This window comes from Terrapene carolina, unplaced genomic scaffold (assembly GCF_002925995.2).
Source record: "Terrapene carolina triunguis isolate 2854851 unplaced genomic scaffold, T_m_triunguis-2.0 Scaffold210, whole genome shotgun sequence".
NCBI lineage: Eukaryota > Metazoa > Chordata > Testudines > Emydidae > Terrapene > Terrapene triunguis.
In genome coordinates this window covers 14,956,225-14,969,997 of record NW_020664561.1, presented here as the reverse complement: position 1 = coordinate 14,969,997, position 13,773 = coordinate 14,956,225, and the positions used below count along the sequence as shown (strand labels likewise).

Here is a 13,773-nt window from a genome sequence, read left to right as displayed (position 1 = left end):
ACCTGGATGTGGGCGATCCAGTGAATATCTAATTATTTATACAACAGTGCCAACAGGAGACACCCCAAACCCAGCATTCAAACCAGGAACCTGAACCTGGGTCTCACCCATCCCAGGTGAGTGCCCTGGCCACCATGTTATTGGCTGTTTTGGGGTGGGCTCTCTTGCTCGGTTTTACACACACTTCAAAAGAACTCAGTTCCACCAGGATGCAGAATGGGGAAGTTTCAAAATGGTAAAAAGGTTCACATGGGGGGAAAACCATTTCCTTCCCAGCTCTAATGGTGTTAGACTGAGGATACAGGTTCTGGCTGGAGTGTAGACGGGCTCTGGTGGTGAGAACGTGTGAGAGAGTATGTCAAAGAGCAGGGAGGCACAGAGAGGTGGGGGAGTCTTAGCTGGACATCCAGAGCTTTAACTGGACACCAAGAAGCTTCAGCCAGTTTACCCTTTCTCCAAGGCTTCCGGTTCCCAGTTCCACTTTGGTTCTCTCTGAGCCAGGGAGCTGCCAGTCTCACTGCAACCCCAGCCTCACAGGAGTTTTACACACAAAAGTCTCCTCCTAACCTGGGCCCATAACTCACATCATCTTCTTCATTAACACTTTCTGGGGTGTAAGGGATTTTCCAGCCCACCAATCTCCCTTTCTGGTCCCCATCCTAGGGAGCCTCTCTCCTGACTTCATGCTCTCCTGTAATTCTCCTTCTGGGAGTCACTTAACAGCCGGGTTTTATGTTAAGGTGGCGGCTACTTGCTTAACACCTGACCCCATTCCCGCAACTAGTCTGTGGCTCCCTTGGATTCCTGTTTCCTTAAAGGGGCCATCTCCTTGAACAGGGGTCAGCTGGGAACCCTTAAAAAGGAACAGCCCACTCTGTTACAGCCTCACGTATCGCCAGTGATGCACATACCACAGTTTGGGAACCCCAGCCCTAAATATTTCCATCAGCCCTCAGGATTAAAGTTTAACTCATTCTCTGGGCTCTGGCAGTCTGACATAATCAGCCTTCCAAGTGAAAGCTTTGCCAGGAACTCCCTATACATAATTTTCAGTTCAATGTTCATAGCCCCTGTGCTATGTTTGCCTTTTGGCTCACCCATCCTGAGTCCAATCAGAATCTCTCTGGCTCACTTAATCTTTCAATCCCACATGAATATTATATTCCTTAGTATGAACAAAAAGAGAATCTAAATAACTTCCATTCAGTTAAACAGGAAATAAATGCTACTCACACCTGGATGGAGAGAACATGGTTTAATTAAAGGCAAAGCTGATTTCAGCAGCTGCAGGTCTTGCACAGACAGACGAAAAACACAAAAAAGCTTACGACACAAACCAGTTTCTGTTGGGAATCCCCGAGCCCTACGTAACTCCGACACCGGAGGGTGGGATGGGGAATCCCGGCCCAAGATTCAGAAAACATTCCAAACACCAGATTCTCATGCAGAAATGGGACTCTGTGGCTGGGACTCTGGCACTGCTGGGCGTGAGATGGTGAATCTGGTTAGCTTGTCTAGGGTGCAAGAGTCAGTGACAGTTCAAGCACTGGAATGTTGCAGCTGCCTGGGTGCACAGCTCAAAATACACAAACTGGGAGGGCTGAAGAGAAGCACGGAAGGTTTCGGTTTGTATTCACCACCACTAGGATGGGAGCTTCACTCTTTAGAGCTTTCAAAGAAAATCTCTCTTAGAATTGCAACAGAGAACAGTAATGTTGCTAGTGCAGGGGGCAAAGGGGAGCCAGTCACACCCTATGAAGGGCACTAAGCTCGAATCTTCCCTTTTTGTATTAATTGGGGCTGCCCAGACTCCAGTGTCACTGAGGCTCCTGCATGTGCTTTGCTCTGCAGCTGTTTCTCAGCTCAGCGATTCTGAATCATCACATACAAAATGCCCCTCTGGCTAGCATCGCAAATGGACATTTAGCTTGTTTCCATAACTTCCCTGGGAAACGAACAGAAATGCTGTCCTTTTTTCTATGAGATTTCCAGTCTTCCTTTTCCCCTAATAAATAGCAAATAAAATGCTGTATTTCCCTTTCTGCGCCTTTTCAGAAGTGAACGGCGCTATGTTTTCTTCTGTGTGTGGGTTACACGCGTCTGTGATGCCTGGAATTTGACTCTGGAACTGGAGGTTTGGGGCTCAGCTGCGTGCGAGTCTGGAGTTGATGTATACCTATGGGGCTGTGTACACACCATACTGCCCAGCTGACTGTCTTCTTTACCCCATCGTGCTGGACCCATTACTTGTTTGTGAGATGTTGACATCGGGAATAAAACTACGAGCATCCAGCAACGAGGGGAGGGTGGGGGTAGAAAGAAAAAAACAAAACAAAAAACCACTGAAAGCTTCTACCTACCTACCTACTAAAAGGAGTCAGGCTGTGAACACACAGACTAGTCTGCCCTTTGTGAGGCTGGTCACTATGCTATAGTAAAATGTATAGGAATCAGAAACATTAATTTAAAACCCCGTAGCAGTTACTTGCTTGCACTGCAATGCCCACTGCGTCCCCAATTGTAGCTTGAACACCTACAGAAAGGGCATTTTACGCTGGAGTCTCTAACCCACACAAGGGCTGGCCAGAGCCTTTGAGTGAAAGATGAAGTGGTGTCAAGTGCCAGACTCTCCTTCATGAAACTCCTTCACTAGCCCAGGAGATAGATCCCCACCCTGTCACCACCCACCTCTGACCGGAGCAGCGACTGGGGCTTTCATTGCTACACACTGACTACAAAGCACATTGTGTATGGAAGAATTCAGTGTGATCTTACTACTGAGATAGTAATAATAATAAAGATGTTTAGGAATAATTTCAACTACATTCTCAGTCAGCAAAGCAATCATTAATGGATTCCTATTTTATCTCCCCAAAGAGAGGAAAAGGATTGAGAAGTTCTCATTGGCTTCTCCCATCTGCCCTTCATTCTCAGCTTTTACTTCCCATGTGGCTGGGGACATGCACGATGGAGAAGGTGAGAGGCGGTGATATCAGGTTACTGAGTGAGACAAACAGCAGTTCCTCTCTCCCTCCAGAGGGCCGGGGGGACGGGAGAGTTCCTGATGTTTTTTGTTGCACTGCAGACATTTCGTGCACACTCAGTGGGTTGGTGGAGCACTTACGCCCTCCTGACAGCAAGGAACAGAAGAGAGGGCTGCCACCTGCACAGGACTGTGTGGGCGAGTCCTGCAGACCCAACATGCCATGGTTTATGGAGCCTTCCTTTGCAAGAATTGCCACCTCATTCTCAGTGTGGTGGATTCATGGGGCCTTGTCCACGTTGCTGCTTCTGCTTCTGCTGCATTAACAGTTGCTCCAGGGCTGATGGTCCAGGATGCATCATGGAACTGGACCAGATGGACTAAAGAAATAAAAAAGCAAGGGTCAGCATTAGTACCTGATTGAGGGGCCCCTTCTCTTACACATTTCCCAGACTGACAAGTCTCCCATTTTCTCCTGAGTATTTATACCATGCTCTTCACTGGAATGGATGCTTTTGTAAGTGGCAGGATCACAGATTCGTTACTAAAAGGACCCTTCCTCTTAACACTCCTCCTTTCTTCCTGTATGCCCGTAAAACAAGTCAATGTGAACAGAAATTCCCATTGCCTTAAAACTCATCCCAGACTAATAAGCAATGGAAATGCAGAATAATTTTTTTTTAAATAGACACAGATATGGTAAATCAGACATAACGTTTGGGTTTCTTCTAGTTCAGCCAGTCTATTCCTGGTCTATATGACATTTTAAAGTGAGGGGAGAGATTTCTATAGTGTGAGTGAACTGACACCTACAGTGACGTCTTCCAGCACTGGACATGCCTAACACGTTGTCTGCATTAGTGGGTTTTGCAGCAGGAAACCTTCAGCTCATAGTACTAAGGCCTGGCCTACACTAAAAAGTTAAGTGGACCCAGCTACATTGCTCAAGGGTGTGAAAAATCCACACCCTCTGAACAACAGAGTTAAGCCGATCTAACCCCCCGTTTAGACAGTACTAGGTCTATGGAAGAATTCCTCCATCAGCCTAGCTGCTGTCTCTCGGGGAGGTGGATTACCTATGCCAATAGGAGAACCCCCCCGTTGGCGTAGGTAGTGTCTATACTGGAGCGCTATGGTAGTGTAGCTGCAGTGCTGCAGCTGTGTTGCTGTACCGTTTCAGGTGTAGACAAGCACAACATTAACAGTCTGGTGCTTGGAGCATATCCTGCATTAAGTCTCATCACCCAGATCTCCCCATGCCATAAATATATTTAGGAAACAGGGGAATTACACAACAAAACTAAAACCTATTTTCTCCTCTTCAAGTTCAATATACCTTCAGGCTCTCCATGAGCACAGCGGAGGAATCCTCCATAGCAGGGCCATGGGCTGCCCAGGTGCCGCTGGGAGTGCTGGTCTGGTGCCAGCTGCTCTCCGAGGAGGAGGATGTTGCTGGGAGATAGTCCAGCCCAAATCCTCCCATTGCTAAAGCAAACAGAGACTGGTTAAAAGTGTATGTCACAAAAAGGCATTGCAAAGCATCAGACTAACTTGGGGAGTATTTGCCCCAGGACTGGAACCTAGCACTCACCTGGTTTATCTGTTTTCCAACGGTCTGCAATCCTCCTGTCCCTGTTGTCTGGCGTTCCAATAGGTCCAAAGTTGGAGAATGGAACAGAATTGTGGTTATGAGTTGGAGGGGAGCTTGGCAAACTGCTTGGGTTGGAGGAATGAGGAGACTGGCTGGCTGGTGTTGAATGATCTGTTGAACAATATAAATCAAGACAGAGTAAAAGAAATGTCAAAAAATTGGTAAGGGTTTTCTGCACATCTGAGAATGTTAAACTCTGCTGCAATATCTGCAGTCACAAGGCTTTTCTCTGAGCCAGGGTCAGTTTATTCCCTATTATATTAACTTCAGGATTTGGAAATCTGCCAACTGTAATGTGAATATGCCACACCACAGTAGTAGAATAATTTTAGTTTAATTGCCAACTGAACAAAACATTTGTGTGCTTACTTGAGAACACTGGAAATCTCCTAGCAAGATCTTTGCGCAGAGATTTCTCCAAATTTATTTCAAATACGTTCTGGGTGCAGTTTTCAGTGTTGAGCCCCTGTTCACAATCTGAAATGTGCCTATTTTGTAGTTTGACCAAAGCCATTGTTTTATACAAAAATGATTTTCTTTCTCCACTGTCTCGATCATTTTGCAAAGAGTCTGGCATTAAGTGATGAATCATCCAATTCAGAAAGTCTGACTTATACAGAAATCAGCAATAGTCTGAAAGGAATTCAGACTTGTACTGAATACCAAGCAAGAGGTGTTGAGGAAGTGTGGAATATTAGCAGATCTACCTGGTAGAGGAGATAATGTTACCTAAGGATAGATGAGAGCCCTATAACATAGGGTAGCAGGAGGCCACTTAAATGATGAGGCGAGGTGATAGAATGCAGAATGGAGGATCTTGCCATAAGTCCTACTGTAAGAGACCACTCTGCAATTGCATCTTTTTAGACTGAGAAAAACTTCTACCCTCACATCTCATCTAGCACCCACCACCTCTGTTCTATTGCACAAACTAACCTCTTCTGCAGCTGCTGCCATTTGGAAGAGCGTTCCCATCTCCTGGCTTCAGCTTGCCATCTTCTGAAATAATTTTTTTCTCTCCCTTGCCTATGCCTCTTGATTTACCTCTCCTTTCTACTCTAACTGTATTACTATATTATGGTCTTTAAAAGGTGACCTGTAAAGGAAAAATGTGTGAGTGCATTTTTCTGCATCTTTGTGATGTATTAAAGTAGCACTCCATCCTATTTCCTTTATTTTTGAAACATCAGGACCATGAAATCTAGTCTTCCCTGATTTGTCTGAAGGACTTCTTGGAGGACTAGAACGGAAGCAGCGGGTGTGTCTGAATCATTAGAGCTTTTCTCCCAAATGTTGGTCAGGAATTAGTTAAATAAGTATTAATAAAATAGCTTGAAAAATGGACTACAATTTCTTGCCCCACTCAGTTGCTCAGGTTTTACCATCTCTTTTAATGTCAGAACCCTGTAATTCTCTGGCATTTATAGTCTTCCATCAAAAAACAGGATACAAAAGACAACAAAGACAGCAAGCAAGTAAGAGACTTTGAAAAAGACTTTCAGGCCTTCTTTATATACTATAAAGAAGCAAATAGAAATGTTTCATTTGCAGGTCACATTTAACAGAGAATACAATATATATCATAATAGGTACAGAAATAGCGTCTGTGCAGCCTTCTGAACTACTGTGCAGGAAATAAGCCATATCAAGATTATTACCTGAGCTTGCTGGAAGGGATGGAGACCAGGGCGTCCCTTCAAAGAGCGAATATAGTGATGTCTCCTGATGGGCCATTGAGGGAGTGACCTCTGCTTTTGTGCTGGTATTCAGGTTTTTCCCATATACCTCATTGAACATGCTGCTGTTTGGATATCTTTCCTGCAATATTAAATAGAGTTTAATCTGAGTAACAGATTTATTTGAAACATTAAGGCTGTAGAAAGAACATGTGGTGTGGGTTAAAACACTTCATGAACTCCATGTTTATTCCCCCTTACCCCATCTCCTTTATAATCATTTTACTTATATAAACTCCTATCACTTCCTGAATCATCTCCCCAGGTGTACCACAAAATCCTAACTAGGTCAGTGGACCGTGCTCACAGTCCTTAGTGGGAAACATGCAAGCAACAGACAATGAAAAGAAGGAAAGATATACACACTAAGGGTCAAGCCTGAGGCCCTACATAGGCAAGACTCCCAGTGAAGTCAACGGGAGTTTTGACTGTTGGCCTGCAGAATCAGGCCCTAAGAGGAGACAAAGAAGGAACAAACAAATGAGACCAGGGGACCAGACAGTGTGTCTAGTAGGTTAGAATGGAAAAACCCAAAAAACATCTACCTGTAAGGAATAAAATTACAGCTGGGAATTCTTTTCCAGCTTGTGTACATTTTTGGAACTAGTGTAACAACCCTGATTCTATAATATGACCAGAGCTGAATGGAAGTTTCCAATACTGAAGGGCTAAGAGTTCTTGGTGTTTACATACCTGGTTTAGGGAGAAGCCAGTGAGGGACAGGAAAGAAGATGACTGAGACATCAACTCCGATGGTTTTTCTAATAGGGACTTCTTCAGAGATCAAAAGGGAAAGATGTCATTAGATGTTTATTGTATTTGTGAAAGACAGAAAGCACATTATGCCACATTAAGGACAAGTTGTTTAATCACCAGAATACTTTAAAGCAAGTTGTTTATCAAAAATATTTTACAAGTTATTTTCCAACATTGGGATGAAGCAAATATTGATACATGCAGAAGAGTGTCACAAACCCATCACATTAACTGAAATCCACTTAATGCCGCAGCACCAGCAACTACACCAAGTTTGAGGTGAAATCTCAACCAAACTCATTTTATGATTTATCATGCTGGATTAGGCCACTGGTTTATCAAGTCTGGTGTCTTGCTTTTGGCCTTTGTCAGTAACTGATACTTCAGAGGAACTCTGGCCAATGGGAGCTGTGGGGGCGGTGCCTGCAGAGAGGGGTAGTGCGCAGAGACCCCCCCGCCCTGCCCCGCCTCCCCCGCCGGGACTGCGCTGGCCGCGTCCGGAAGCAGCGTGGGGCTGGGGCTGCCCAAGGTAAGTGCCGCTCCCTTCAATGGGCAAGTTATGAATGGCTCTGCAGCATTAAGACCAGGAGTAGCATGAGTACAGCAGGCCCAGCTATGCTGGACCAGCATTTCTCTTCCACCTCCCAACCTGCAGCCTCCTGGAGCCAGCCCCCATATCCCTTCCTGCACCCCTGCCCCAGCCCTGCGCCCTGTACCCACTCCTGCACCCCAGACCCTCTCCTGCATCCAAACTCCCTCCCAGAGCTTACACCCCTCCTGCACCCCAACCCTCTGCCCCACGCTCAGCCCGGAGCCCCCTCCCACAGAGAACCCCTCGGCCGCAGCCCAGAGCCTGCACCCCACCCGAACCCCAACCCCGTGAAAGTGAGTGAGAGTGGGGGAGAGCAAGCAATGGAGAGAGGGGGGATGGAGTGAGTGGGGCGAGGCAGATCCTGGGTTGCCCTTAAATTCAAAAAGTGATCTTGGGCATAAAAAGGTTGGAGACTACTGCTCTATGTATTTAAGTTTATTATAAAGCAGTTTAGCAGCTAGAAACAAGGAGAGTCAGTACAATGCCAGCAGTCACCCTCCACAGACAGCAGGGAATCTCTTGTCATTTTTAACTTTACATCCCTCAACTGAGTCCCCACTAGTTTTTCTCCCTTCTGCTCTATGTAACTGCTAGCGTTGAGGAGTTAGCAATAATGCACCTCAAACCAGCACGAGGTGTTTTGGCATGATGTGCCTGTTTGGAATGGAGAATGAATGTGAATCAATTTTCAGGAAGTTGGATCTATCCACATAATATAAACATTTATGTGCCGGTGAGCAGCCAGTGCCACGGAGTTCAGGATGACTGTGTAAGTCACAAATGAATTGCGTGTGATAAAGTTAAAATTAAAATTGGTGCATCACTCAATACCTTGTTAAGTTCATAACATCTCAGTATGGTTGTCCATTATATTTTTTGTTATATTTAAAATAAAATCCTCTGGATTACACTACAGCCTGCACTGTAGTCCTTCCCTAGAATTTAGGCCTTTGTATCAGGAACATCTTTGTGTTTGATCCTGTCAGCTGACCAGGAATTCCCCTGTCAGTTTTTATAGTAAGCAGATGCTAGCTTATTGGGTTTTGCCCGGGTGACAACTTGATACTTTGAAAATGTTTTAGAATTCAAATACCAAACTTGGCAATTCCACACCACTTAACTGGCACATGAACTAAACTGGCCTCCTTCCACTTCTTAGCAAAGATTAGTTTGAATACGGGGGGAATAAAAGCTTTAAGAAGGGGGGAATTTGTTTTATATTTGTGCTGCTGGTTGTTCAGAACCGTGTGAAGACTTTGTTTCTTTGATTTATTGTGTTATGTATGAATTAGAGGCTCCCAATGCATTCAGAAGTGCCTCTTCATTTTAAAAATCTAAGTATTACTAAGAGTTCATTATTGTTACAAGATATTCTACAGGGCATTTAACTAGTCAATTGTAACTTTAAATTACAATTGCCATAATAAAATATGAAATAATGCTTTTTAATTGATATTCTGTTACTAATTCACAACCTTCAGCAGTTTTCAATGGTTCCCGCGGTCAATGTCAATTAAGAAGGCTCTAGTATGCTATTAAAACATAACATTCAAGATTTCCCACATTGCCAAACCTTATTGTAATCTACAAGACTGAAAGTTAACCTTATATTCTTTATCCACATACTTCCAATTCTTTTCTAAAAAGTATTTTCTTCCTTCTGTGATCCTTTTGCATTTTTAAAGGATTAGTTTTTTCATATGATGTAACATATAGAAGGGATGAAAACAATGATTTTACATATGGATAAAACAGAACCTTGTGAGTAACCAAGCCTATTCCACTGTGGAAAGCATAGTTTTATAGATGCTGCATCAATGTTTTGCCTGTGGACTTAACACTTTTAACCAAAGCAATTATTTTGAATTCTGAACAAACCAAGAGTCCAGGAACTGGATCAATAGCTATTCTATTCTTTATAAATCTCCTCCTCAATTATCCTGAGCTAATGAGCCATCAGCTTGTTTAAACTCTCAGGCAGAGACTAACTCAACAAGGGAAAACAAAATTTCACACATCTTACAACTTCACAGAAAAGAGATGCCAGAATTAGAGTGAGAAGCAGCAGAATTAAGTCAAATACATACAAAGAGGCTTCGTCCAGGAAGAGAGGCGAGAGGCCCCAGCAGAGCTGGGTAAAGATCAGGAGGATTAGAGAAAATCAGCTCTTCCTCCTCCTCCAAGGCAGCCAGACTCTTTAACAGGTCCGGAGGAAGCAGAGGGGAGCTCTTGGGGTCCTAGTGACAGAAAGGAGCACAGTCAGATGCAGCAGAGGAGGGGAAAAGAAAAAAGCAAGAATAGGAGCAAGAAGGGAAGCCACAGAAAGAGAAGAGAAGCCGTAATAACCACAAATAAGGCAAGACATAATAGTGTCCAGAAGAGAGGAATATTATAAAGCAGTTAAAAAGGCAGCATGCAAAAGAAGCACAAGACCATAAAGGACAGCGCAACATAAGGAGAGAAACAAGGAAGAGGGGATGGAAAGAGAATGCTGAACTGATAACAAAACTAATATCTTGTCCTTATGCGTATTCAGCAGAATGATGCAGTTTTACATTAAGTTGAAGTTTTCAGTCAGAGACTGGTAACTAATTTAGAGAATGTCCTCCCTGTTATATTAGTGACCTACAGACTAATGGATTCATTCCACATTTTGTAAGGCAAGGAAAACCCGGATCTGAAGTTTGGTTTTCTGATAAGAAAAATCACCTTTTTTTTCTATAGCCAATCTGTTTTTGTTTTTAAGTTATAAGCAAATTACATTTCTGTTTTGGTTATTTTTGTATGGTTAAGTTTAGTTTTCATGAGAAAAACATTTCCACCTCTAATGGCCCTTACTCTTATGGTCCACAAGTGAAGGCACCATTGGGCAAAAGGAGGTTTCCCTACCTGGGAAAGAGGGAGGGGACAGAATTAGCCATCTCACATTGTGTGTGTAATCATTAAATCAGCCACAGGTGGGTTGTGTGGCATAGTCTCTGCTCATGCTTCAAGCAGCCAAATCAAAAGTTGCAGCATGGATGAGATCCATGGATGGGGGTGAGATCAGGACACTGGCATTGTTCCATCTAAAAACACAACCTGACATTAGGGCATGAGGCAGTTTCCTGGTCACTGTCTAGCTCTTCTCCTTCAAGGAACTGAACTGACCTCTTAATCCTCAGTACTCACCCAAGTACACCTGACCCCAGGTTAAAAATGGAAACCAGGTTTCTGCCTCAATTTCCTTGTAAGCAATACCAAAAAGCATTTGCACCCCAGACTTCTCTTCTGGAGAACTAACAGAACAGAAATTAACCACAATATTTGTAACAGCAATATGAGGCACAACTGGATGAGCAGAAGCAAAGGATGAGTCTGGCAAAGCAATGGACCAGGCAAACAGGTCACCCATTTCTGTTTGGTGGAGTTTAAAAGGAAACTGAAGCAGAAGGCTATTTTTTAATTTCCAGCCTAGGTTGGATGTGTTGGTGAGTCAATGCACCGAAGATATCAAGTGCAGGTTAGCAGCTTGTTTAGAAGGCAGTAATTAAATTTCAATTGTTTGAAAAGGTTTTTTGTTCTTTGCTCCTAGACAATAGGATCTCTCTCAACCTGGTCTATCACTAACAGGGTCTCTTGCAGGAGGGAGGGGAGCCTGTCACCAAAATCAGAATGTGGCATGAATTCTCCATTTTCCATCAAGCAGCAAATTCTTGCTTTAGTGCAGAGGTTAATGTCACTTCTACACTGAGTGCAACTTACAGTACCCTGAACCAACAGTTTCCCCAAGAATATGCTCCCATATAATTAGACCAACTGAGTGGCAAATCCAGTACTGGTGGCTGGAATCTCAAGTGAACCACTTTCCAGAAGGCAGTACAATATGGTATTATCCCTGTTGGGGGGTTGGCCAGAAACAGGTCCACATTTAGGCATTTCTTGCTAGAGGATATGGCCAAAAATTGGAGTTTCACATTTAGGGACATCAGAGTCTTGCGGCTGATCTTCACCACTTAACAAAATAGTATGTTTACCTCAAAAGCCATCCTGGGCACAGTGTCCTGCTCTGGGCGGAAGACTCCTTGTGGTCGTTTCCCCCTTCGATCCATGTTAGCCTGCTGTGCCATCACTACCCTATTATCAGCCATGCCATAGGAGGAGTCCCAGTAAAATTCTGGCATCTTGACTTCTGAGGGGTTGTGGTTATATGGCTCCATGGGGAAAGGCTTCATTTTTTTCTCCAGAGGCTGCTGCTGCATCACAGGAGGCTGTAATGACTGTTCAAACAGTTTTAGGGGGTCCTGGGCCTGAAGATAATAGGGCTGCTTTACAGGCATGATCTTTCCCAATGGGCCTTGGACGTGAGGAGGATTCCAGAGATGCTTTGATGAGTCTGCCTGCGGATACTAAAAGAGATGCACACTTTCACCATGAGGCATAAACAATGGAATATTACCATAAAGGTTAACTGAACGACTATCTGTTCTATTCAGACGTTCATTCCTGGTGGCCATGCCCGCTGGTAGATTACAGATTCTCCTTTTATAAATCCCAGAGCGTGTTTCTCTCAGTTCTTATTCACCAAAGTTCAGAATTTCAGTGAGCACTCACTTCACACTCCCTACTCAAGCTCTGAGGTAACACCTGGGAAATGTCATCCTCATTTCAATTTGCAGACTTCACAGACCTCCAACCGAGGTGCTGACTCAGACCTCCAATTGAGGTGCCTTGGGTGGGGGTGGAGTCTCTCTCAGCTACAGATTTCAGACGGAGCAATGTTCAAAAGGAGATTTCTCAAGTGCTGAGTGTATAACTAATGGATGGCAAGGAACCAATGTTGTGATGCATTTAACTAAAAAGGATAGGAGGGATTAGTTATGGGGAAAGATCCAGGGCCAGCCTCCTTAGTTAGGCAGGAAACCACCGGGCTGTCTGGAAAAGCCTAAAGCAGAAACATCTAGTCAAAAAGATCACCTTTTAGCCATCTGTACACATATGCAGAAGAGAGAATACAGAATACATTGTCTGCCATACGAAACATTTCAGACCTCAATAGCTAGCTTTAATTATAGAGCCAATAGTCCACAGCACCAAGCCATACCCTCCTGCACACTTTGGCCATACTATACTGGCCAAAATTTTCAAAAATAGGAGCTTCAAGTCCATAGTCCTAAATCCATATTTAAGCGCCCAAAGGCAGGATTTTCAAAAGGATCTAAGTGACTTCTGGGCACAAGTCCTATTGACGTCAATGGGACCTGCGCTCCTATTTTTAAAAATATTGGCCACTGCATCCCTTCCCTTTCATGGATGCTTGAAGAATTTTATAGTTCTTATGTTTTAAGTTTACCTGCTGGAATCCAGAGTGGTGTGGTGGGCTCTTCCTTAGGGCCTGCACAGCTTTTGTAGGGGACTGTTGTTGCTGGGCCAGAGCTTGGACCTGTAATTGGCTTGCAGACTGTGCTGTTGCCTGAGCTGGTAAGGATGTAAGGGGTTGCTGGGAAGGTGGTGCTGTCTGTTGAGGTCCCTGGTTCATTGGCCCTGGTCCAGAGGGCCGCTGCTGGCTGTAAGGAATGTGGGACTGTTTCCCACCTTGCACCTGGTTTCCTGCAGAGGAGTGAGCTGTAGGCTGAAGAAAGGTTCCTGGAACAGAAACACCACCTGGGAAGGTGTAACCTGAGCTCATGGAGAAAGCCACAGGAGGAGGTATAACGTATGCTGGAGGTGGGAACCCTAGAAAACATAAAAACACACCTTTAACCATTAGGAAGCCACACGTCTTAAGCAATGCAGGATACGCATCATGGTTTCCTATTTTCCGTGTTTCAGTCATGAAGACTGTAAATATGAGCTGTAATTCCACATTTGTGAGACTTTGTATTTCCCCCAAATGACATTCTCACACACTCAAAAATCAGGGGAAGGGGTTTGATATTTTAGAGGGAAGTTCTATTTCTGAATTTTTTTTAGCTATCCTTTTAGTTACTGGTTATGGTCAACTGGAGAGACGCCCTGAAATTTCTCCACACTAAAATTAACCTATTTGTTTCTACTTTTTCTCCAACTTTCTTGC

The 13,773-nt window shown here is 44.1% G+C and overlaps 1 protein-coding gene across 2 annotated transcripts in view; it reads right to left on the bottom strand.

The window, feature by feature from the left end:
- Window positions 1–3,057: 3,057 nt before the first annotated feature.
- Window positions 3,058–13,773, bottom strand: part of LOC113407224 (protein SMG7) — a 100,884-nt gene continuing 90,168 nt past the window's right edge. The window contains exons 16-23 of one of the 2 annotated variants that reach the window (XM_026655451.2): window positions 13,051–13,433; window positions 11,735–12,106; window positions 9,806–9,955; window positions 7,064–7,144; window positions 6,293–6,452; window positions 4,575–4,745; window positions 4,320–4,468; window positions 3,058–3,363 (exon numbers count right to left, since the gene is read on the bottom strand). In XM_026655451.2, coding sequence (XP_026511236.1) covers window positions 3,250–3,363; window positions 4,320–4,468; window positions 4,575–4,745; window positions 6,293–6,452; window positions 7,064–7,144; window positions 9,806–9,955; window positions 11,735–12,106; window positions 13,051–13,433 — 1,580 coding nt within the window. In that variant the 3' untranslated portion in view covers window positions 3,058–3,249. The remainder of the gene's footprint in view (window positions 3,364–4,319; window positions 4,469–4,574; window positions 4,746–6,292; window positions 6,453–7,063; window positions 7,145–9,805; window positions 9,956–11,734; window positions 12,107–13,050; window positions 13,434–13,773) is intronic. The other variant, XM_026655452.2, reaches the window with a different exon arrangement.